We start from the raw sequence: 26,119 nt of genomic DNA on the forward strand, positions 1-26,119 counted from the left end.
AGGACAATGGCCTCGTGCCTAAACTTAGATTCTGGTGGCACTGAGCATAGACTAAATGCCAGGCATTGTTAGGTACTATTATAGACTTTAATTAGCATTTAGTCTTCAAGGCTCTGAGTCATAAGTCTTAATACCCATTTTTGTAGTTGAGCATGTGGACCCTGAGTGATACCCAAGGTCGCACAGCAGCCAAATGGCAGAGCTGGGGTTAGAACTCAGGGTGTCTTCCTTCTGGGCCCAGGGCAACTTCAGAAAACTACTTTGGTCTTACGAGACAGCAGTGTTGCCAAAGGATGCCCCCCACCCCAGTGTCCCGTCTCCCAGACAGGAGGAGAAAGCACCCCAGTCTGTGAGGTCAGCTCCTGACTGACAGCTGTCAGAGGGCAGCAGGAGACTGTCCATTTCCCGAGTGATGCAGTTGAGGTCAGCAGGGTTAATAAGCAGACTCAAGGTCCCTGAGCAGCACCTGCGCCGTGGGAGTGAGGCCACTTGTGACAGGCGGAACCTGGATCCCAATGACCATTGATATCTTGCCCTTAACAGCAAATTCTTTTCTTTTTTTGGTGGAGGAGCTAAGTAGACAGGTTTTAAAAGATAGGGCCAGCCTTCCAGGCAGTACTACTCTTGTCACCTGCCCTAGGGGCAGAGCTTCCAGATCAAGATCCAGTGTCCTGGATCTGCCATGCAAAAGGGGTATCCCTCCTGGGCTAATCCACTCACATACATAATAAGCCCTAGGGGAGAGTAGTATTGCTCTTGGGTGCATGCCATTTACCCAATATTAAGCAGCCAGGACAAAAGGTGTTATGGAAACCATTTTAATGTTAGGAAAATTTTTTCACCCGCCCAGGAAGCTGTAGGGCTTGGCCCACATCCCATAGGGCCTGGGGCCCCTGGCAACCACCCACCCCCACCATTTCTGCTCAGGTGGCAAATGTGTTTGGCCCTTAGACTTGTCTAATGGTCCCTTGATGCTCTCACTGTTTGGGGAAGCCACAATCACTGCCGAGGTGGCATGCTTTCCCACCTGCTGTGCCCTTCTGTTTGCCTTTGGTAAGAGTAGGCCCGGGAGCATCTCATCTGTACAGTACTTGCAGGTGTCAGAAATTCCAGCTGTTTTCACACATCTCATTCCACTTTAACCAATAGTCCTGTGATGTGTAGGTTTTGTCTCCTCTTCATACATGTGGGATTTGGAACTCAGAGAGGTGAAGTGAGCTGGCCAAGATCACACAGCTCGTAAGTGGCAAAGCTGAGGTTTGAGCCCTGGCAGTCTGGCTCCAGAGCCCCTTTGTGCTTAAACTAGGAACCCAGTCAAAAGCAGAGCCAGTGTTCTTCCTGTTGCTATATTCCTATTGATTTATAAAGTTTCCTTTGGAAAGAAAGTAGTAAACATGCAGTTATAAAAGCAAGCTCTCAAAGCAACCTTCTTTCCAGCTTTTGGTGTAGAAAGAGATGGCTCTGTAGGGTGAGGGTGGAGGGTTATCCAGGAAGTGTGACTGCCAGAATGACTGGCTGCTGTGGACGAGCGAGGGAATGTCCACAGATGACTGGATTTTAACAAGGTACCAGTCCTGCCACTCCCCTTCTTCCACAGCGCCTTCCCCTGGAGACAGATCTGAGGGCAAACGTGGAGGGAATGGGGCCAGTGCTTTGAATTTGGCCAATGGTTTTGTGAAAAAAAGGGGAAAGCAGAGGATAAATAAGCCCAAGAGAATGACTTGGCCTGCCACTGCCAGAGCTTGGGGATCCTGACTCCAAAGTGATGGATGCTTTGCCAGGAAGAGGGTCCCCTGCGAGCCTCAGTGGGATCTCTAGCCTGGAAGCTCGGCACAGGCAAGTCTCACAGGGAATTTCTCCAGCTGATGTGTCAGAGAGCTCTGCTGCTGAGACCACCACACAAGCCACAAATGCAGAGAAGTGGCAGCTAGCGCTGGCTTCCACTGTGCTTGAGGACCGGCTGGAAGGCCCAGGAGCCACCTCACAACCCCTCAGAGAAGCCGTGTGTGTTCACACAACAGGGATTCCCTGGAGACTTGCCCGGCAAAGAGGACGCTATTCACACATGTGGTGTGCTCTCCCCGCTCTTCCAGTGTACTTGTCAAAGACCCCAACACCTACCCAGGCCAGGATGGGACACTGAACAAATTCGGGGATGAGGGTCAGATTTACATTCCTGTCGAGAAGTGACATAGTCACTTAGCTGGAGCCCTTTGGTCCAAATTCCAGCCAAAGGCAGTATAGAAACCAGGGGCCTTGCCTGGAACTAAAGCCCCTGACATGAAGAGTGCTACTGGCTTTTCACAAAGGCAGAAGAGTGACACAAATCCATCATTTGTGTCAACAGGACTCTGAGAAGTGTGCTACTCAGTCCTTGTGCGCAGTTGGGTTGTCAGCAGACTCATACAGCAGCACCAATAGAGTCTCATAAATCCCTGCAGAAGGAAACCTGTGAGAAGGCCACCTTCTATTAAGGAAGGACCCCAAAGGGCAATTCCACACCCTGCATTTTCCCTTTCCTTCTGCAAACGGAGAGGTTGCTAGCAGCGCCTCAGCCCAGCCAGTGTGTGGCTCCCCCTGCTGCCACCTCGCCTGCCAGCCCAGGGATGGGCCCTTGGAGGTCCTGAGGCAGCAGGGTGAGGAGGTTACTTAAGGAGGCAGGTCCAGGGGGCTGAATGAGAGAGCTGCTGCCCAGAGTTCCCAGGCAATTTCCACGATGGAAATCTCCCCACTGGCAGTTTCCACGGCTGTCTCTGTTCTTTCCCGCCCGTCCCCTCACCAGCCCATAAAGAGAGCAGAGTGGGAGAAAGAAGCCATAGGGCAGCCTTGCAAAGCGTCTGCTCTGCTCAGCTGGGCTCCTCGGCTGCACGTGCCAACATCTCTACCCGGCTGAGTATCTAGACTCTACTTCTAGGATATGCTGGGGACGAAGGGACAGCTGCAGCTTCCTGGTCACAGACAGAAATACACAGATTCGGATCAGACCCTAGCCTTCCTAAGCCTCTATTCAGGTGGGGCTGACAGCAGAACCTGAAGGGCCTACCCGCCAAAACTAACAGCCAGTTCTGGCCCTGAGAGAGGTAGAAGGGCCCCAACAACTTGAGCTTCATGCTGAAGGCTAAAGGCCCCTTTCTGGACTTTGGCAAAAAAGTCTTTTTTCTCCTTAAGTTAGGGGTAGGAAAACACACCCCTCATGAATGTTTGGAACCACACCGCAGCCGTCACATTCAAGTTGACCTCAACAGCCCACCCGCCAGAGCCCAGTCCCACAACCGACTGGACTGTATCCTTTTTTGTAGGCCTAGGACGTCAGTCACTTGAGTTAAGACAGCTGACCTTGAGTTTTCCTCCCCTGCGGAGAGGCACTACCTCTGGTAAAGAGAAACCAGAGGACTCCATTTTTGTACAATGGAATGTCAACGCTGGCAGGAACCTCCTCCAGTTGAAGAAACAGGTCCAAACAGGGTGGGTGACCCACCCAGCGTCTCACAGGGAACTGGGGTGCAGAGTCAGGGGCCCTCAGTTCCTGGCCCGGAATTAGAAAGCATTTGATCCTCCATCAGAATAAATACTAAAAATACCCCCGTTACCACGGTCCAGAATGGGTGGACCTCGTTCCCAGTGGCTTTGCCCAAAAGGCAGTACATTTTCTAGCTACAGTCTAGATCACTTAAAAAATTGAAAAGCCGGAATGTTCCATTCAGAATGCAGTCCCATTAGGTGACAGATATCACTGCGTGGCCTAAAATTCATCAGTGTTTATCGGCTGCGTAGAGGATGTTGTAGTGGGATGTTTTATAGAGCAGGTACACGGAAGGGGTGGCAGCCTCGGGGAACACGTGATGGTTCAGGGCCGTGTCCATCTCGTCCACGTACTCCACCTGCAGGGCGATGTTCAGCGCCTGGGACAGGGCTGTGATCTGGATGTGGTCACACTCCATGGCCATGGGCTCCACTTCCTGCAAGGGCCAAGTGGAAAAATAAGGCAGCTCAGGAGGAAGGCCTGGCAGAGGTCAAGTGAGTTCAACCCTGGCTCGCGGTCACGGCAAAGCCTCGGTGCTGGGACATCGTCGTCACAACAACCCATGAGATGGGCATTGACGTGCTCACTTCACAAAGGAAAATGGCTCACTGGGAGGAAGTAGCACAGCTAGGAATTGCTAGAATTGCAAGAATTGAGCCTGGTTCTCTTTTAGTCTAGACCCTCTCGTTGTACCTCAGAAGACGCCACTAACTTTGAGCAACCTGGAAAGGTGGGCAGGGATTTTTCAGGTTGGGCATCAAAGAATCTCAGGGCTAAAAGGCACCTGGCCGCCCAGGGATTCCAGGCGCAAGTGCTTCCAGAGGCGAGAGCAGGGAGAGGCAGGGGAGGTGGCCGGCTGGCGAGCACGTCCCACACACGGTGAGCAGCCGCTGCTCGTGGGTGCTGCCGTGCAAGAGTAAGGGCCTGGGGGCGAAATCTCCTGATTTTCCAAGAGATTCATATTAAAATTGCCCAATTTTTTAATATTGGCAACTGTTTCAGGTAAATACCATGTGCTGTAAACAAAAACACATGTTGGGGCAGATGTGACTCTGGGGCTGTGCAGTTTTGTAAACAGGCCAGTCCTAAGCCCTTATTTTTCAGATGGGAAATCCCCAGGAAGGGGAGGTGACCTGTCCCAAGCCACTTGGTACAGGCAGCTCAGATGGGACCTGCCTGCAACTTGCTAACCCAGCGCTGTTTCAATCAGTAGGGCAGCCGTGACACCCGCATCCCCTGGCTAGGGACAGGGTGCGGCAGGCTGCGGGAGGCAGTGACAGGAGCAGAGCCCGGGTGGGGCTGAGCCCGAGCACCTACGTGCGTGCAGAAGTCTTTGATGTCCATCTCCTCGTCAATGAAGTGCCGGAAGAAGTCTGCTCGGTTCTTGATGAAGGCCGACGTGAGCAGGCGCAAGAACTGCACGATCCGGTCCGAGGCGCTCTGGTCGTTGAACACCTTCAGCAGGCTGGACACCGAGCCGTCCTTCTCCACTAGCTCCACCACGCTGTAGAACTGCGCCCAGCCGGCCGTCAGCCGGGGAGGCCCTGGCAGGACCCGGCCTCGCTCCCCGCCCGCCTCCCTCATTCACAGGGGTTAGCAAGGCCTTGTAATTCATATGCACGGAGGCGTGTCTGGGGAACAGCAGTCGGGTTGGGGTTCTCATGTGTACACAGAGCAGCAGGCGTCTGAGAGTCCTTGAACCCACCCCCTTAACTAACGGGATGGGGAGGTGTGGGGTGGAGACGGAGTGGGGTGAAGGAGGGGCCTCCTCCCAGGGAAGGGCAGGGCCTGGGCTCCTTGTGTCCCCACACCCCTACAAGCAGGCCGCAGCCCTCTGTCCTGCCCCAGGAGGAGCAGAGCTGTGGGCTGTGTGGCGACTCCCGCCAGTGTCTGCTCTGCCAGCGTGGAAGGAGGGACCTGGTCCCTCAGCCAGCGTGGCCCAAGTGCACTCACAGCATTAAAGAAGTTTCGGAACTTGTGCTCCTCAAAGCCAGCAGCCAGGAGGTCGTTTGGGGTCTGCAGTACACGGTCTTTGAACCTAAGAAGGAGCAGACTCAGCGCTCACAGGGAAACACAGGGAGTGTGCTGTGACGCCAACTGTGTCCCATTTGAACCCCTGCACCCAACCGCCCCTCCAGTTAGTCCTCAGAACCCCAAGTGCCACCCCAGCCATCCCCACGCACATTTCTACCCTATTAGCACTGCCAGCCCCTCTGCCAGGGACTCTCTCCTCGGGGCTGTGCAAGAGCCTATTTGTATCTGCTCACAAGAGTGAACTAATTGTTAAATTTTCAAGAATTCGGCCAGCCCGGTGTTAACATAGCCATTATTAAAACTCAAATGATGTAAACTTACAATGAAATAAAGTATACTAAAAAAAAAAGTTAATAAATATTCAAAACTCATTATTTACTAATTATCTACTATTATCTATGCTCTTGAGGTTATGGGGTTAGGTCTATTGTGACCATACAGTGGAAAAATGACATGGACTGTAGTGTGTGTTATTTTGCATCTCTTCCCAACGCCCTGCTCAGTGACTTCGTAATGACAGCCTGGAGTCGATCGTGACAGGAGCATTGACAGCTGTCGGCAAGCAGCTAACAGCTCAAACCTGGCCCCCCGGCCCCCCACCAGCAAGCTGTGAAACATGTGAAGACCTGGCCCAAAGGCCCTGGCTCTGGGAACTCTGGGTAGCCCCTCTGCGCCCACTGCAAGGCCCCCTAATGGCACGGCCCCTTCCTGGGACCTGTCCTGGCACCCTCAGGGGCATGGGGAGGAACCTGGGCCTGGCCCCCGGCTCCAGGACACACACATTTTAGCAGCAGAGATGAGATATGGAAGAAGGGCCGCCTGCTGCAAGAAGGACCAAGTGAGTGGCCCTGGGTGACGAGTGGCAGGCACAGAACACTGCAGCCATGATTAGCTCTCTTGCCCAGCACCCCTTCCCTGGGAAGGGGGACCCAGGAGGCGGGAGGTTTCACAAAGGAGTACCAAGGCCTGGGCAGCTTCACAAGCTGCTGTGCTCTGGGAAGATCAGGTGCCTTGGTGCGGGGTGGGAGGGGGTGGCACGTGTGGCTGGGAAGCAGATCTGAATCAGAAGGAGGGCAGTTTTTGCTTCAAGGCGACTTACGCCTGCCTGATCCTGGTCCGTATCTAAGAGCCTGATGTGACCAGGACAGGGGTGGGTGAGCTGCCTGAAGCCGAGGGAATGAGCACTGCGCTGGCTTCTGGCTGCATCCCCCTCCCGCCCCATTTAGCCCCGTGTGGCTTTGAGCCGTGGGTTGCCCTCTGTGCCATGTGGGTGATGATGTCACCTCCACTGCAGGGGGGCTGAGGACAGGCAGGAGGTACCGAGGGTCCAGTGCTTTCCACGGTCCGGCCTGCTACTGCCACTCCACTGGCGCCCGCTGGGTTTCCCTGCAGCTGAGGGCAGGGCTGGATGGTCAGGAGACACCCTCCCGGGCAGCCCGGGGGTGATGATGAGGCTGCCTCCTGCGCGGGAGGTGTTAGACCATCCCAGCCCTGCCCGGGCTTGGCCATCCTGCCAACTTTCAGGCCAAACACCTGGGAGTCATCCTTGACCTCCCTCTCTGCCCACGTGCCACGTCCAGGTCCTGCACGAATCCTGTCTACACCAACCCCACAGCGTCTAGAATCTACCTGACCGCTTCTCGCCATGCCCGTCTTGCCCACCTGCTCCCACCATGTCCATCTCTCCTCCGGGTCACTCCCGACCGCATCTCCCTGGCTGTGTCCCTGCCCCGGTCTATCCTGCACACAGCAGCCAGCAGGGCAGGTCCCCTCCTCTGCTCAATCCCCCAGTGGCTCCCACGTCATTCAGGCTGAATGGTCCTTAGAGGGGCCCACGAGGCCCCAGCCCTCTGACCTCTCCAACCCCTGCTCAACACTGCAGCCCCCAGCCCGGGCTCCCTGGCCCCCTTCCCTGCCTGGCGTCTCCCACAGCACTCAGCACCACCTGACACCGGATGCAGGTACTTATGTCCTGTCTAGGATGCAAGCCCCTGAGGCAGGGATTTCTGTCCCTCTCGTTCACGGCAGCATCCCCCGTGGCACTGACTGGCGGGGCGAGGGAGGGCGGAAGGTGATCAGAGCACAGGGCTGGCGCAGAGAGAGACGCAAGAGCTGGGCTTGGCCAGCAACACCTCGCCGAGTCCTCACGACAGCATCCTTAGGTATGAAACATTATCCACCTTCCACAGATGTGAAAATTGAGGCTCAGAGAGGCTGGGTCACTTGCCCAAGGTCACACAGAAAGTAAGCAAGAGAGTGAGGTCTGACCTGGGAGGCCAGGGCGGCTGCATGGCACAACTCCAGGGGACATGGGTCGTGGGGAAGATGAAGTTGGGGTCACAACCCCTGCATTGTGCTGGCTTGACCCCCACAGGGCTGTGAGAAATAGGAGGCAGGACTTGCGAAAGCTGACCCTCCATCTGAAGGGGCTTGGCCAGTTCCTCACTTAGGAAACTATCTAAACGGTTCATTCAAAATAAGGAACAGATGGCTTAACTTCTGCCTCCTTTGAGATCACCTATATTTTGAACAGGGGATGGTGGCCTTAACCTAGCAGTTCTTAACCTGGCGGTTCACTTTTTCCTCCCAAGGAGATATCTGGCAATGTCTGGAGATGTTTTTGGTTGCCATGATTTGGGGAGAGGTTCCTACTGGCATCCCGCGGGTGGAGGCCAGGGACACTGCAGGATGGCCCCCCACAACGAGACTGGCCCCACCCCAAACGTCAGTAGTGTTGCTGTTGAGAAACCTGCTTAGCTAAAGGGGTCCACAGACCAAGCTCGGGAGCTCTGTGACCGCAGCCCCACTGCACTGTTTCCGGGGGTGGTGGGGGTGCACATCTCCAATGAAGAGAGCCCGTGGGCTTCACCAAATCCTCCAAGCATGGTGAGACCAGCAAAGGTTGAGAGCCAGGAGATCTCTTCGCTCCTTGCTCCTCGAAGTGTGGTCCGAGGCCGGGTGGCATTAGCATCGCCTGGGAGCTCGCAGGAAATGCAGGATCTCAGGCCCCACCCCAGACCTACTGAACGGGAACCTGCCCCCTAATCGATCTCAGGAGCTTTGTACAAACGTTCGGGTATGAGAAGCCCTGAACTAACCAACACGTGAAGGTCTGACAGCGGAACCGCACAGGGCAGCTCTGCGGAGAGACCTTCTCCCGCACCGAGCTCAGATCCAGGCCCGGCCAGACACCTGGGTTACACACACCCCAAACCAAGGGCAGCAGGAATTGCTCAGAACAACAGGGCAAAGCTGCTGCTTCTGTTTGTTTGTTTCCTTTTCTTTTGGGAGTGAGTCACCAAGTACCTGCCCAATGCAACTCACCTGGGCTGACCCAGACTTGTGGATGAAACGGGGCTGGAAAGCGCTAGAAGGTCACTGATTCCATCCCCAGCCTCTTGGCCACCCCAACTCTACCCTAGTGGGCAGCTGGGCTTCCCCCACATCAAACACCTCTGCCAGGCAGCCCTCCAGCTCACTCCCTGGGTTAACCAGCCTGAGTGGAAGAAAAACCCTCTGGGAGACTCAGGACTGACCTAGCGCAGAGAACACGCCTGGAGAACCCAGGGCGGTCACCTGGCAAGTCCCTCCCGCCCCACTCACTTGAGGATCTCTCTGCTCTTTCCCAGCAGGGACTCCAGGTAGGAATAGCCCAAGGCCCGGTAGAAGCAGTTTCCGTCCCCTTTGGTCTTGCGGATCGCGGTGAACCTTTTGCTGAGTTCCTGTGTGGGTGGGGGAGAGAAGGAAATGTGGACATCTGCAGGACAAGGGCTCTGTGTGGCACTGGGCACTGGGCCTGGCTGGGCCCCCGCCCCACCTCTCCCAGATAACACCTGCTCCCTCCCCTCAGGCTGGCTGCCCCCTCAGTCTCCCCGCACCAGCACCATTCATTCCATGAACACAGAAATGCAGCGCATGCATCCTGTGTCCGTCCCTGGCCCCAGGCAGTCCACAGTCCGGGACAGAGGACAGACGATTAGACAGTGGTGGTGCTAGGGCAGAGAAGTGCCCGGCTGGGTGCCATCAGGCAGTGGCATCGACATGGGACTTTGGAAGTCAAGGAAGGCTTCCTGGAGGAATGATGCTGAGAGAAGCAGGAGCTGGCAGCAGAAGGGGGCTGGTGGGACTGGTGGGGGGAGAGGAGGCTGCAGAGTCTGGGGAAAGGGCCTCCCGGCGCCCTGGAGGGCCTCGGTCTGGACAGTCCTCCCAACACTCCCGTGCCACCCCCTGCTCCAGCTCCGCTCCCAGCCGTCAGCGTCCCTCTCCACTGGCCTGGCATCCCCTTTCCTGCCCCGTGGGGCTACAGGCAGGGTTTTGACAGCAGAGAATGGTTTTCAAGGGGTCAGGAAGTCCCTGCTCCCCACCGTTGGTGATGAGAAGGCTCAGGGCTGACCTGGGCCCACCTGAGGCAGGCTGGCAGGGGAGGAGTTTCTGGTCTCACCTCCCGAGAGGGTTCCGGGAGACACGAGTGTCAGCTTGCTGCTCGGCCCTAGCTCCCACCCTGGAATGTGTCCCTCTGGCTGAGTTCAGATCACATGATGCCAACACCACCACCCTTAGCTGCTAATGGGCACCTGACCCAAGCTGGACCCATCAGAGTCTCAGGGAGTAAATAAAGCACTTAGCACAGTGTGTAGCTTAAAAAAAAAATTTTTTTTTTTTGCAACTGAAGGATTTCTTGCTAAGACAAATGCCTGACATCAAAGTATTCTGGGGTGCTTTCATTTGCCCAAGAACCTGGCCCAGACAACAAGCCTTCAAAGTGGCACCTCCTTCTTTGTTCCCAATTCCAGCCCATCTAATTTAGGGTCCTCTTTCCCCACCCTCTGCCCCACCTGGATTTTCCTCTGGTAAATCCTATTTTCAGGGTGATCCCGAAGAATTGATAGAATGTCACATTTTTCTGATATTAGGTTGAAAGATGTTTCACTCTGAAAGATAAAGAAGAAATGCTGTGACAATTTCAAAAGGAACCGATGGAATTCACCAAGTTGGTGGCCTCTGAACTGCTAGTTACATAAGAGAGTGAATGATACCTTCCCACAAAAGCTACACGTGAGTATGTTACCAGCATCCTAGATGCCTGCCTGGATTGTCACACTGCCAGGACAGGGACAGGCAGGGTGAGCACCACCGTGAAGAGGTATCCCTCTTAAAACCTGCAAACTCATTCATTTATATATTTTTTCTTTGAGACAAGGTCTTGCTCTGTAACCCTATGATGAGCTTCATCATAGCTCACTGCAACCTCAAACTTCTAGGCTCAAGCGATCCTCCTGCCCCAGCCTCCCAAGTAGCTGGGACTATAGGTGCACACAACCATGCTTGGCTAAATTTTTTTTTTTTTTGTAGGGACGGGGTCTCCCTATGTTTCTCAGGCTGGGCTCAAACACCTGGCCTCGAGCAACCCTCCTGCCTCAGCTTGTTTTTCAAAATGATCTCAAAGAATTGATAGAATGTCACATTCTATTAATGATGTCCCTCCTCGGCCTCTCAAAGTTCTAAGATTACAGGCATGAGCCACCATAGCCGGCCTTCAGTAATTTTATAGAATATAATACCTGGAGCCTAATGAACCCTCATGCCGAGGATAAGTGCCTTTGTCTCCTTTTGTCCTTCCTGTCTCATTCATTCACTCTTTCATCCAACAATTCCTGAACATCCAGCCTAAGCTACGCCAAGCACTGTATCACATGCTGGAAATACAGAGGGAAGAACATCTAGCACCACCCTCCGCACCCAACGTTCAGAGTCTGGAGGGAAAACGATAATGCTACAGGGTAATAAGGTCCCCAGAAGAACTGCTACATGGAGGGAGGCCTGGGGGTGCCAGGGAGGGTTTCAGACATCTGAGTTCATGGAGCACAGCGAGGGGAGGGCAGCTTCACGCACCACCTGCCGGCAAAAGTGCATACTACAGCCCCGCTCTGAGTCAATTCCAACCAGAAAGACAAGCCTCGTAGAGAAAGGGTCTCTCCAAGGTGAGAAGAAATCAATCGGTGGGCAGGGAGGAGGCAATGGCAGGAGGAAGCTTCAGGGGGAGACAGTCTGTTCTAGCAGCCAACTCCTCGCCTTGGGCTAACTCATCAGCGGGGCTCCGACAGCGAGATGCACCCCTGCCTGCAAACCGCCTTTGATCTCCGCGTGAACATAGTGTACGAGAAAGTGACCCTGGCTCCCCCATACAACCCAGGGAGACCATTTTTATGCACAGCCCAAAGGTTGACTTTAACTGGGATTTTTGTAAATGGAAATCTAGTTTTCCATCCATTCATTGCCATCATTTTTGACACTTCATTGTCGCTGGAGCTTGCCTTTCACTTCACGTCTCTGACCACGGCAGCCTTTCCCAGTGGTCTCCACCGCTGACTGGAGAATGACCTCAACCCAATGCCATCTGCTCAGGGAGGGGCCTTTTGGTGTTTTAAACCCCTTTCTCCACCTGAAGAAATATATCCGGATTTTTAATGATGAGCTTTCCCCAGAGTTGAGCACGCAGAAGCAGAGAGCTGGGCCACGAGATTATGAGGCCTAAACGACGTCCAGGTTTGCTCCTGGCTCCACATGGGACAGACTCCAAACTCACATGGGGCCCAGATTCCCATGTCCAGCATCAGGACTGCGGAGAGGTGCTGGGACTGGGAAGGGCCGTCTCTAGGGGACCTGGATGTCCCCACCTATCAAAGTCTCCAAGCCACACAGTCTCCCCTGCCTCGGGACAGCTTATCATACTGTCTGCCTGACGCCCCAGGGCCCATCACGGGGCCTGGCACAGAGCAGGGGCTGAGACGTTTGCTAAATGAATGAATATAAGCCACCTCCTCCATGGGGCTTCCCTGGTCTCCCCGCCCCATCCGAGTCAGGCTCAGGCTCTGCCTCGCACTGACACTTTACTCCTCTTCTCCCTTCCCGTGGCCCCACACATACCCTGCCCCAGACTTAGGGGGTCAAGGGCAACTTCCCAGACAAAAACTTAAAAGTATAACGGAAGATGAAGTTGTTGTCCTAAAGAACAGGAGGAAGAATGTTCCCAAAAGAGGAAAGAGTGTACAAACACTTAGGGTTGGGGAGAAGGGATTCTGGGTTTTGTTTCTGGAAGGTTCCATCCCGTACCCATCCTTCTTTGCAAAATTAAAGTCAGCCCCAGGCTCCTTCCTCCCTCTGGCCTGACACCACGCTGGCAGGGCAACCGGAAACAAGCAGGGGGCATCAGACAACCACCCTGGGGCAGGCGCTGGGGACTGCTGTCCCATCGGCCGTTGCCCATTACTTCCTCACTGGCAGAATCCTGCAACTTGATGAAAAGTGCCTGGGCAAGTTGTGCCACTCCCACCACGTTCCCTGTCATTTGCCAGCCTCCCTTGCAGCTATGGGTGCCCAAGTGACCAGGGCTGGCCGACTGGACTCATGAAAAGCCTGCAGGGCCTTCCAGGAAAGTTTTTGGCTTTAAATAAAAAATATTAAATGGCAGTTCAGGGCCCTCCCTGCTGCTGAGAGCTGAGCTCACCACACCCTTGGTCCCGGGGAAGCACTGTCGGCACCAGGCCCCGGCATTTTCCCTTCACCCCTGACCCCTGCTCAGATCCCTCCACAGCCCCAACCCCCTGCAGGGGGTCTCCACGGCATGTCTTTCCATACGTGTCTGTCTGTTATGATGATGATGATGCTAAAATGTATGTAACATAAAATTACTATTTTAACCATTTTTGAGTGTACAGTTCGGTGGCATCAAGTACATTCACATTGTTGTCATACCGTCACCACCATCCATCTCCAGAACGTTTGCATCTTCCCAAACTGAAACTCCATCTCCATTAAACACTAACTCCCATTCCCCCTTCCCCCAGTCTCTGGCAACCACCTTTCTACTTTTCTGTCTCTAATGAATTTGACTATTCTAGGTACCTCCTACAAATGAAATGTATCTGTCTTTTAAAAAACACACAGTTGTATGTATGCCTGCATTTTAAGTTTGCATATTATCCTATGGATATTGTGGGGTTTTCCTCCTTTGCTCAGTATTATTTCAGATCCACCCCTGCTGTCACATGGCATGGGTCGCCCCCATCTGCAGGTGACAGAGCCTTTGGTCAGCGGGTGAGCTTCAGCGCCCCCTAGTGGTCCCCAGTGTGTTTATGGGACACCTGGGGGACAAGTGGGTTTCTACCTGGGCCCTTCAAGTCCCTGTGTGGCACCTCCAGAATGACCCACATCAGCTCCGGGCGGTCCCCACCCCTTTTCCACCATCACATCCCTGGTCACAGCCCCGGACAAGACTAGAGACTCAAGTCCAGAGAAAACCCCAGGTACAACCTCAATTTTCCAGCCCATAAATCAGGTACACTGCTTTGTGTTTGACCTCAGCTGACTCTAATTGATGGCTGCTTTTTAAACTATGGCTGGACATTTCCAAGATATTATGGAGAAAGGACAGGCAGGCCATGCCTGACAGTGTCCTGTCAGACCTAATCAGGCCACCTGAAAAGATTTTAGCTCTTTAATTGCTGGTTTGCAAATAGATGCTAATTAAGTCAGGCAGATAGCACCTCGGCTTGGAAACAGTTTTTAGCAGATTGAAGCTGGGAATATATTTCGAAGTGAGAAAAGGATGTTTCTTTAATCTCTGGCTTTTCCTCAGCAACCCTGGGAACCAGAACGTGGGCTTGGCGTTCAGACCGGGTTTGAGTCCTTGGTGGGAGCCTGCACGGTATCTGCCTGCTGGCCTTGTTTCCTCCTGCAGCCCTGGAGGGCTTGGGCCGCATGTAAAGCACCGACTATGATGCCGGAGATGTGCACCTGATACCCCAGCCTTGATCCACACACCGCACCCAACCTCCAAATTTAGAGAAAGCCGGAGTCCCCTGCTTTTCTCTCCCAAGCCTCTCTACATAACTAAAACCTGCCCACATAACCCAAGAATTCTTCAGGCAGCCTACAGCCACGTGCCCAACTCCGTGGAAGGCCAGGAGACCGTGGGGCGGGGCCACAGGAGACTACAGGACGGGGAAAGGAGTGGGCTTGGGCAGCCCAGTCCCTCGGTCCTGGAAGGCCTGTCCCATAACTCTCTAGTCCAGACAGTGCAGGACCCCAAGCGAGGTCCTCGTCACCTCCAGTGTGTGTTCTCCGTGGGCCCCTCTTGAACTAGGCATAGCTCAGAGTTTGAATCCAGCCTCCCTGAGCTTTCGTGAGAGGTGAAATGAATGAAGCCCCACAGGACAGGGCCTGTCTGTCGCTTCTGTTCATGAGTGTAGCCCAAATGCCTGGAACAGCATTGGCATCCAGCAGGTGCTCAGTCATTGCCTGTTGAATGAACGAAGCTAAGCTTCGCCGGGCATTCACTGCCCACTCTCCATCGATTGTCTCATTCGAACCTGAAATATCTTTTTTACAGATGAGGAAACTGAGGCACGGAGAGGCCAAGCCATTTGCCCCGGGTCACATGGTGTGGCAATCTCGGGCAGGGACCTGGGACTCTGGTCACCAAGCACATCAGAGGCATTCAACAGAGCAGGTGCCATTCTGCACCCTGTCACCCTCCAGGAAGAGAATTCACCTGTCCTATTGTCAATTCCTGACATTTCCTCAGCAGCCAGGCCTCGGCTCACACCTCTGCCTATGACCCCCGCAATATGCCCTTCCTCAGGGCGTCCAAGTGCACCTGCAGCCCAGGCTTGGGGCCCCAGTGGGCAGCACCAGCCCTTGGCCAGCCCCATCTCCCGCCTGGGCTGCTCGGGCAGGGCTGGTGAGTCAGCCTCGCCACTCAGGCCTGGCCAGCAGCCACAGCTCACCGTGTGGCCTGGCCTCCAGCTACCGACTCCTTTGCAGAGAAGGCCAGAGCCTCCAGTCTCACCTGCCAGAAGCCCAGGGCTCATACCTGGGCCACCCTCCTCTCTCAGAAGGTCCCGGTCACCTGCAGAGGCTTACGCCGGCCCCAGCGCTGGCCTGGCCTGTCTGGGGCTGAGGCCTCCACGGTGGGCTGTTGCAGGGCTGGATGGAAATGCCCGTTTAAATGTCTGCTTTGGGGCATGACATATAAAATAAAAACGTGTGGAGTGCTCAACATTTTTTTATTGATGAGGGGAGTGATCAAAAATGTTTGGAGGCCATGGATTTAGGGGAGACCTATTGCCCTGAATGAGTTTCCTATTCCTGTTGTATAATAACAACTTAGCACAAATTTAGTGTTTCAAAACAACACAAGTCTACCATCTTATAGTTCTGGTGTCCCAAGTCCAAAAGGAGTCTCCCTGGGCTAAAGCCAAGATGTCGATGGGGCTGCGTGCTTCCTGGAGGCTCCAGAAGAATCTGTGTTCTGCCTTCTTCCGTTTCCAGAGGCTGCCTGTTTCCTGGCTCTGCTTCCACTGTCTGTACCGCCGATCCCAACCCCTGCCCCCTCTCATGAGGGCCCTCGTAACTCCATCACTGCGCCCACCTGGATAACTCGGGATCCTCAGTTTAATCCCATCTGCCAAGGCCCTCTAGCCATGGTGACATACTGGCTCCCCTCAGTAACACCTGTGTGCACAGCATCCTCCCAACGGACCCTCCTCAGATCCTCATGTCTGCGCCAACCTGTCCCTAGACAGAGCTCCGGCCTCAAACAGCCAGCAGCCACTCGGGTGTCTGAGCACGGCCGTGAGGTAGCGTGTCCCTAACTGCTCTCTTGCTCCACCACGCAGCCCCAGAACGCTGCCGCCCAGCCAGAGCTCACTCCGCGGCCCGGGAGTGCTCCTCCACTCCCCTCCTGCCCCAGGCTGTGCACTGTCATCTGCGTGACTGGCCTCCGGCTCCCATCCCGTCCCCCAAGCAGCAACACAGGTGGCTTACCAGACAGGGCACGCCCCGCCTGCCGGCCCCACGGCTTCCCCAGCGACGGCAAAGACTGCACCTTTCCACCACCTCCCAGCTCCGACCCACTTGGCCCTAGCTCACCTCGCTCTCCCCGGCTCCAGCACAGCGGCCCTTCTGCTCCTCAACAAGACACATCCGCTTCTACCTCAGGGCCTTGGCACATGCTGTTCCTCCTGCCTGGAATGCTCATGTGCCTCTTCCCACGATGCGGGTGATGTCACCTCAGAGAGCCCTTCCCAGAGCATGCTGTCTGAAGCTGCCCCTCCCCGCCCCCAGCTTATTTTATTTCTCCAGGGCATGATCTGACAGTAGGTTCTGTTTATTGGCATACTGACTGTGTCCTTCCAGGAGAGTATCAATTCCAGGAGGGCAGGGACTTTGCCTCTGTCACTGCTGGCTCCCCGGGGCCTGGCACACAGTAATGCTCCAAAAATGTAGACTGAGTGCTACGGGTTGAATTGTGTCACCCCAAAATTCGTATGTAGAATTCCTAATTCCTAACCCCCAGTACCTCAGAATGCGACCTCATTTGGAAATAGGGTTATTGAGATGTAGTTAGCAAAGATGAGGTCGTACTGGAGTGGGGTGGGCCCCTAATCCAATCTGACTGGGGTCCTTGCAAAAAGAGGAAATGAGGACACAGACATGCAGGGAAAAGGCCCTGTGAAGACAGAGTTCTGCTCCCACAGCCAAGGAACTACCAGAAGCTCGGAGGCAGGCCTGGGACAGACCCTCCCCTCGTGCCTTCAGAGGGAGCGTGGCCCTGCTGACGCCTTGATCTTGGACTTCTAGCCTGTGAGAGAACGAACTTCTGTTGCTCTGAACCACCCAGCGTGTGGTGCTCTGCGAGAGCAGCCCTGCAGACTAACACGCTGAGCGATCGCGTGAACAATGGACTAGCTGGTCTCGGACTCCGGCCTGGCCGCCTCCACCCCTGAGTCCCCTTCACTGCCAGAGAGATCATCCAAGTTAACCATCGCTTCTCAAAAGTATGTCACAGTCCCCCCCCCAACCATCTGCAGAACCCAAACTCCACAACACAGAAAGTGAAGACCTGCACAGAACGTTCTGACCCCACCTAATCTTCTAGACTCATCCTGCCTGCCTCCCCCAAGCTCCCTGCATCTACAGAGGCTGCTCACCTTGGCCAGAATACCCCATTCTTGACCATGTTTCCAGGCCTTTAAGCCCCCTGTCTCCCTGCCTGGAATATCATCTTCCTCAAATCCTTCCTGAACGCTCCTATACATGCTTCAACACCCAGGTCAAAAGACCTCCTCTGCAAACCCTTCCCCAACATTCCCCACCCCCTCAGAGTGCACTAACTTCCTGCTGTGCCTCTGAAGCCCTTGGTCAGCCTCTTAGGCCACCACCAGTAGCTCAGGGACTGCTCGTGTCCAGCTCTGTCTTGGCCAACAGCCTCCGAGCTCCCAGAGAGGACAGATACCTTGTCGTTCTCATCACTGACACAGTGCCCAGCACAGGCCCGACAGGGGTGCCCACCGGGACTTGTTTCACAGGCGACAGAACAAAGCACTATAGGACCCTGTGGTTTTACCGTTTATGTCTGAGTCCCACTCATTCGTTCACCAAATGCTCAACCCACTTCGAGGGCTCACGAGACTCGTCACCATCTGTAGCCCCTGCCAGTGGCAGCCCCCGGCCTGGTCCTTGTCCTAGCCACTACCCTGCCAAGGGGCTTCACGTCTTCTACCTGGGGTCCCCTTCCTAAGTGTAGCCCAGTGACTTTGAAACAGGAAAGCAAGGGAGATGCTGCATTTTCCAAAGACATTGTCTTCTGTCCACCACACACACACACACCACCATGCACACCATGTGGACTCAGACAACATGGAATTACCACACAGCACGGGGCCCAGCATGGTGCCTGGCACACAGTAGGTGCTCAATAAATGCCACGTGAAGGGAAAAGAACAGACCCTCCATAGCCTCCACTCACATGATTAGCAGACGTCCTATTTAGTGGGTTAACCAACTCATCCACCTCCAAGGCCCCCAGGCCCCTCTGAGGGGGGTGCTGGACCCCATCTGCCCTGATTCCCGGTCTCCTGGTCCAGAGCAGGTGGGAGGGTGGAGTCAGCAGTCTCACCACTGCGCAGCACAAAGGCCGGGAGTTGAGGTCCCAGCCCCTACTGCCCCAGCTGTGCCTTCAGCTACCCAGTGGTGGCCAGAGGGCATGCCAGCCTCTGGCTCCCAGGTGGCTAAACCCAGTGTTCCCAGCATTCTCCCAGCTCCTGCCACTCCCTGGGTGATGCAGGAACACCTGGGCCACCTTCCAGGAGTAGCCAAGCCAGGTAAATCCTTGGGCACCAGGTAGAAGCAGGAAGCTGGAGCTTCCAGATGCCCCAGAGGCCCCTGGCCACACCCAGGAGTAGGCCGGCTTGGTCGGGACAGTGCTGGCTCAGGTGCCCTGGCTGCCCATGCCACACCCAGAACATGCCAGGCCATGACCAGGCTTTGACCCATACCCCAGCCCACAGCATCTGTAGTGGTGACCCATTTTCCTGCCCAGACATAGGAGAGAGGAGGCCAAGCAGGAAGAACCAGGCATCTGTGCACACCCATTTCAAAGACTCTGCAATCACAGGAAAAGCCGTGGCTAATCACCTCACATGGTCCTCACTGCAGCACATTAGACACCTGTGCTGAGGAGGGGAACAGACCAACCAAAGCCTCTTGGCTTTCCAAGGGGTGGAGGCAAGACTTGAACCCAGGGCTGTGTGGCCCCGAGCCAGGCCACCAGCCCACACACTCCACAGGCTTCCTGGAGCCCCCTGCTCAGGGTTGAACGGTTTTAGGCAACCATCCCACCCAGTTCTCTGCAGGAAGCCTGACCCCAGAACCTGGAAAGTGGGCTGATGTAACACAAAGAGCACTGAACTGGGGGTCCAGAGGCTTGGGTCCAAGTGTCAGGTCCACCACAATCAGTACCAGCCCCTTCCCTGTTTGGCCTCAGTTTCCCCATCTGCCTAAGCCCAGGGTTAGGTCTGGCTCAGAGGGTCTCTGGGGCCCTTTCTGCTCAGACAGGACTCGGGATCTGGGGTTCCTCTTGTCTTTGCTTTCCCTGGACCCCTAATTCATGTGCCTCAAAACTTGAGGCAGCCTGTCCACGTGGGTCCTAACTGCAAAGACAGAGCGAATGTCCAGTCGCCCACGGGGACAGCGAACTGGCCACCTGTGCAACCTCTAAGTTCACTGATGGGGTTGGCCGGGGCCAGAGCGGGGTGGTCTCTGACGGCCAAGCCCTCGGTGGGTGGGGCCGTGAGGGGTCGACTGCGGGGCTACCCAACAAAGAGGAGGCGACCCATAGTCCGGACTCTCCCGTCCTCGCTCCCGTCCAGCGTGTCTACCTTGCGCCGTCTGGGCAGCACCCCCGGGGCCACCTGGGGCGGACGCGCCGGGAGGGGGGCCTCGGGCGGAGCTAGGTCTCCTCTGCTGGGCGTCCCCGGGGGACGGGAGGGCGCGACCCGGTCCCCAGCATCCGTCCGGACTCAGGATCCAGGGTCCGAACGCCGCTGGGACAGCGCGGGGCTGAGCCTCGCGCCCGACCCGGTCCCGCGAGTGCACATGCGCCCGGTCACAACCCCGCCCCCGCGTCCCCTCCCCGCTCCCCCTTCGCGTTCCCCCCCCCCGCGACCACTGACCATAGTGACCGGAGCCGCCGGGCCAGGTCCCGCCCCAGCGAGGAGCGATCCGGTGCGCGAGGGTGCCACGGGAAGCGCTGGCCGCCTCCGCCGTTGGGTCGGGTGCCGGGGCCTCGAGGGCGTGGGGGCGTGCAGAGAATACACCCGACCGCTCCGCGAACCAAAGCTTAGCCCTCCACTGTGTCCCAGCAAGACACACGCCCCGTGATTGACGTCGGAGGCGGGCAATCAGAAGTGTGAACACATGACGTCACAGAAAGTGGGTGGGACTTCATGCGCCTCCAGCCTATGCTTTAGGGACCTTTTGACAGGATGCCGCCCCCTTTTAAAGACACAGAAAGCTTTTCACTAGCAAAGGAGTTAGCGCAACCCAGAAAGACAGGTCTTCATCTGTAAAGGCTGAAGCGCTTTTGAGCAAAACTGCACATTGAAGTCTTCTGAAAGATTAGCTGGCCCTCCTTAATTCACAAACAAGGTCACATTAAGTATACTGTTCTCAAGATCAGAGGACACTTAAGGAACACGTGTCTAATAACATTAAGTTACCCACCTGACACTGTGTAGCTTCTAAATAATATTTTACAGCCTTCCAACTCCTGAATCAGTAGGTTGCCACGCACCCAATTAATGTTTGTTGAATGAATGAATTTCCAGGATCACTGACTCTGTGGCTCTTGAATTGTAGGAAGATATATAAATGGCACAGACCCGGAACCAGGTCTGGGTGACTCACCTGGCATACAAGCTCATTATTACTAGGCACCAAACACAGGAATATGTATCATTGAAAGATTCATTCACCAGCCTTGACCCCTGGAGAAGCTGCTTGGGGTGGGGAAGGGAGGGTTTGTGGGGAAGGGGGCTCCAGTGTGATGCATACACCTGCTTTATAAATATTATTTCCACGGAGCAATTCCCTTCTCCACCCCACCCTTACTCTGCCAGCCCCAGGCACCAGGCTAGGCTCTTGGGCACACAGACATCTGTGTCTTCCAGGCACGTATCATGTGCTGGGTGCAGAGCGTAAGGTCGATGGAGGCTCAAGGAGCAGTGACAACAACAACTGACAGTTATGCAGAGCACTTACTATGTATCAGACACTGTCCTAAACTCTCAGCACATACAGTATCATCTTGCTTAATTTTCTCACAACTAGTTTATGGGGGTAGGTCATGTTATTATTATCCCTACATTATAGATGAGGAAACTGAGGCACAGAGAGATAGAGTTACTCGCCCAAATTCGCACAGCACACAAGTGGGATTCAATCCCAGGCAGTCCTACTCCACAGCTGGTTTTGAATTCACTCTGCACATGATTACAGGGGCCATGTGCCTCCATATGTCTATTTGATTTTGGAGGGTTTCTGTCTGCTCTTTTGATTTTTATAGTCAAGGAAGCCAGAGAGGTGACAGGAGCAGTCCAGTGCTGCTGTGCTAAGAAGTGGCCCAGCTGGGCTGGATCCCTGGACTTCTGACTCCTCATCCAGTGCTCATTCCAGGATAAATTAGGCTTCCCTCAGTGGAGGAATGGCTGAGCCAGGTTTCGTGGGGTGTGGTGCAGGGATATGGGTGAAGAGTCTTTCCAGCTGAAGCTTCAAGAAGCTCCCAAGCTGGGCCAAACTGAACCCTGAGCCCTGGCCCCACTCTCTTCCCCTCCTCAGGCCCAGCAGTTCCAAACCAAGCTGGCACTGGTGTGTGGAAGGAGCACTGGGCCTGGAGTCCACAAGGAACCCTGGGCCCCTGGTTCTGGGCTCTGCTGCTCACTGCTGTGTGGCCGCAGACAACTCCCACGCCATCTCTGGGCCTCTGGATCCTCACTCAGTGAGAGGGTTGGACAATCTGGGTGGTTAAAAAATCATTTTTTAAAAATAGTTTTAGTAGAAAAGGCTTTAAACAAATAAAAAAAAAAAACTTGATCTTACCCAGACTCTCAGTATATGTGTAATGGAATCTTTCCTCTGCTGCAGCTCATATTAGCAAGGAAAAATGTCATCTCTTTAGTTTGGAACCAAGATTCTTCCTACATGCTCTGAAGCGGGTTAGAAGAGAAAAAATGTTTCAGGAGAGTCCAGTTGGTGTTTGAACTGGGTCCAAGTTGCCCCGTGGCCGGGGATGAACATGTTCTGTCTGTAATGAATTGGCTCCTCTCTTCCTGCACCCCTTCTACCTGTGTCTAGGTGTCTGGGTGGAGCAGTCAGGAACTGACAGCTGTGGCTTCGCAGGTCCAGAGAAGGGTGAGGCCTCAGGTGTCCTGTTCTCCAGCAAAGGACATGGGCACCTGGGTACTGGATGCCCCAGACTTTGGGGATGGTCTGGCCTTTCTCAGGCTGGTCAGACCCAGGGCCCTCTAGGCTGACCCCACTCTACTCTCCGCAGTGGCTGTGGCCCACTTTCCTCATCTTCTCTCTCCCCGACTTCCCCACTTTGCCAGTACATGAACTTGAGAGCATGGCTTTGAGTGCCCAGAGCCTTCCTCATGCTTTCCCAGCTCTACACAGCCTCCCTCCTCGAACGCCCTTTTTGCAGGCTCTACTTGTCACTTACCACCCATCCTTCAACTCCTGGCTCCTCCTCTGTGAGGCCTTCCCAGATTGCCCAGTTGGTCATGAATCCTGTTCTCACCATATCTGTCCTCCTTTGGTGCTGGTCCCTTGCTACTGGGATTTGGAAGGGGCAGTAGGACATGGTAATTACGAGTATGGGCAGTGGCATCAGACATACTCGTGTCACCATCTCCGTGGCATCAATCCTTTAACAAATCATACCTCTCTGAGCCTCAGTTTCCTTATCTATGAAGTGGGCATATTCATTCTTATCTCAAAAGTCTAAGTGAGAGGGTCATGAAAAGCACCTGACACTACACTTGGTCTCTAGTAAGCGCCCAATAAACCTGGGCTTTGCATGGTGTTTATTTGGGGCCTGAGTCTTGTTCTTGTGGGCTTCTGTTAGCCAGGATTTGCACGTGGCAGGGAGGAGCCCCAGGGAGGTCTGTGCCTGGGTGCCTGAAAGGGGCGCCATCTGCCCTCTCCCCAGATCAGTGGCGTGAAGCTATGATGGGGGGTCCAGGCAGCCATGCCATGGTGTAGGAGCTGTCGTCTTCCTGATGCTCTTTGCCTTGCGGTATTTCGTTCACTTGACGGTGCTTTCCCCACCCCGAAGGCTGCAGGCGGGTGCTTTGCAGGAGGACCAGGTTCCCCGGGGTTTTAAAGCGCCTCGCCTCCGTGCAGAGTGCAGGCTCCCTGGCACTTTGAGTTTCCCTGCTGGATGTCATCACTCTGCTCCTGCAACCTTCCCCTAGAAAACTTATTGAGGTACAAATCCAGGTATTGTTCCACTGCTGGGGACACAGAAAGTAGAAGAGCTGGAACTGCCTCCGCCCACGCCCCGCTGCAGGTGGCTGCCTTGCTCCCACCGCAGGGGTGAAGTTGAGTACGAGGCTTTTGTTTTTGAGAAAAGAGGATCTTTCTAGGAAGCACGATGGGATTAGTGGGGTTGGAGAATGGGGAGGTGGCTCTGGCTGAATAGGGAGAATTTTCTGTAATCTGGGAAGGGTGGAATCAGTTATCCCAGAACAGAGGAGACTCCCAGTGCAGAAAACGGGTCACTGCTTATTCACACATCACCTGTTGGAGCCGGAAAAAGACCCCTTTGTCCTTCCCGTCGAGGCACCGTGCGTGTTTGGGTAAGGGGTGTAGCAGCAAGACCAAAGACATTCATTTAACGCCCCGCAAAGATTTATCGCACATCTGCTATGTGATGGGCACTGACGATGTACTCAACTGTGCAAAAGTGACAAAAGTCACTGTCTGGCTCAGCTTACATCCTCTTGGGGAAGTAACCTTTAGTTATTCTGCACGGAATAAGTTGCCCAGGACCGTGCCCGCCCAAGGAGGTTAGGGAGAGTATGCGGAGGGAGCCCCCCAAAATAATGGAGCTTTGATTTCCCACCAGCGCCAGGAGATGGGACACACCATGAGGGTTCAGTTTAGTGGGGAGAAACCAAAGGGCTATGGTGTTTCTTGGATCCCCAGAGAGGATCCCAGAGAGAAGGCACGAGAGGCTTTTCCAATGTGAGGCAGGAAAATCTGGAAGAGAAATAATTTTATAAAACGGGGTTAGGACCCGTCACACCTCCCTTTTCAATTTAAATGTGGCCACAGCACCAGAGGGTAATAAACGGGCCAGTTTTCCAGTCAGCTGCTCATTTGTGGGCACGCCAGGATTTTGAAAGCTAATGTTTCTCAGTTCAGATGCCCCACACAGCCTCTCCGGCTGGGGAGGAAGCAGCCTCTGGCTTCTATGAGAGGAGAAGCATTTGGTGTGGTTTACAGAAAGCCACAGCCGGTGGGAGGTCCCTGGGCTTGGAGAAAGCTGCCCGTCCCAGCCCATCCTCGATCCCTTTGGTGGGGACAGAGAGCCCCTCTGCTAACAGCAGCTGGAACATGTCCCAGCAATGAGACTTTGGGAAGGTTACATGACCTCTGCGATCAGTAGCATCCAAATGGCCCCAGGGGACTGTCCCCTCCCCCTCCCACTGCCTCCTGTGTTCCAGCCCGTGGGTGATCCCCTCCCTTGAATGTGGGCTACACCTAGTGACTTGCAGCTAACCAATAAGGTACAACCAAAGTGATGGAATGTCATTTCTGAGATCAGGTCACCAAAAGACTGTGGCTTCTGGGTTGCTAGGTCTCTCTCACTCTCTCTCTGACTGTGTTGCAAGCTGCTTTGGGAAAGATCCACAGGCAAAGAGCTGAGGAGACCCTCGACCAACAGGCCAAGGAGCGAGGTCCTCAGTCAGCAACCTGTGAGGGCTTTATCCTCCCTGGTCGAGCCTTCAGGTGAGACCACAGCCCTGGTCGGTGGTTTGATTCAAGCCTGAGCCAAAGGACCCCCTCAGCCATGCTCAGATCCCTGGCCCACAGGAATAATAAGAAGATAATAAGTCTCCGTGGTTTTGCTACATGTGGGGGTAGCTGTTGGGTGGTATTAGATGACTAATGCAGCCTCTCTTGCTCTTAGCATCAGTGTGCTCCTCTGTGACGTGGCTGATGATGCTGGTGATTGTGTGGGTGAACCCAGCCTTGGGGGCCCTTCCCTGAGCTCCCACAGAGGCAGAGTGGCTGCTCCACGGCACAGTCCTCACTGCCGCTCTAGTTGCACAAATTGCTGTCTAATTGCAAACTGGGCCGAGTGCGGGGAAAGAGGAAAACAGGGTGCTGTGGAGCGGACGGCCAAGGGCCTGGCCTGTCTGGGCAGAGGGACGGCTTCCCAGAGGAGGTGAGTTTTGAGCTGGGTCTGAGTTGGACAAGTTGGAGGAGGTTTAATTTGTCCTCCTCTTCCCCAATCCCACCCTTAACACTTTGTTATTTTCCATCCTAGCACTTATCACAATTTATCATTATTCATGTGTATCGGTCCCACCTACTAGATAGTAAGCACCAAGAGGGCAAGAACTAGGTACCACAGTGCACTGAGTACCAAGCACAGCGCCTGGCACATAGCAGGTGCTCAAGAAAATGCACTACATGAATGAGGGAGAGGACCCAGCTAAGGCTGAGTGACAAAGCATTAGAGATGGAGGGGACAGCACTAGTGAAGATCCTGGGAGAGGAGCCTGGTGAATTCTGGAAGCTGGGAGGGGCCAGTGTGGCTGGAGCACAGGAGAGAAAGAGGAGAGCGCTTCAGTCAGGCTTGAGAGGTGGCAGGGCCAGATCACACAGGCCTTGCATGTACTGGAAAGGGTATGATTTAAGGGCAATAGGGAGCCATGGAAGGGGCAAGAGGGAGGGTAGACATGACTGGATTTGTGGTTTTGAGTGATCACTGTGGCTGCTGTGAGTAGAATGGGTTTGAGAGGGCAAAAGTGGAAGCAGAAAACCAGGAAGGAGGTTACAGTGGTCCAGGCCAGAGATGGGGCATGGCCAGGACTAGGGAGGGGCACAGAGATGGGCCGAAGTGGACAGTATCCACGAACAGAGGGGACATCGACAGGACTTGGTGGTGGGCTGGACGTGGAGCTGCAGGAGAGAGAGGGCCTAGGGAGG

At 54.7% G+C, this 26,119-nt stretch overlaps 1 protein-coding gene across 1 annotated transcript; it reads right to left on the minus strand.

Moving 5' to 3' along the window:
- Positions 1-804: 804 nt before the first annotated feature.
- On the minus strand, positions 805-20,282 carry OTUB2 (OTU deubiquitinase, ubiquitin aldehyde binding 2). The gene is made up of 6 exons (XM_045561571.1): positions 20,074-20,282; positions 10,393-10,488; positions 9,161-9,279; positions 5,477-5,561; positions 4,841-5,035; positions 805-3,959 (listed from the first exon to the last, which is right to left on the minus strand). Exons 1-6 carry the CDS (start codon positions 20,074-20,076, stop codon positions 3,753-3,755), a joined length of 705 nt encoding a protein of 234 aa, XP_045417527.1. The 5' UTR covers positions 20,077-20,282; the 3' UTR covers positions 805-3,752.
- Positions 20,283-26,119: the final 5,837 nt, after the last annotated feature.

This window comes from Lemur catta, chromosome 1 (genome assembly GCF_020740605.2).
Source record: "Lemur catta isolate mLemCat1 chromosome 1, mLemCat1.pri, whole genome shotgun sequence".
Taxonomy (NCBI): domain Eukaryota; kingdom Metazoa; phylum Chordata; class Mammalia; order Primates; family Lemuridae; genus Lemur; species Lemur catta.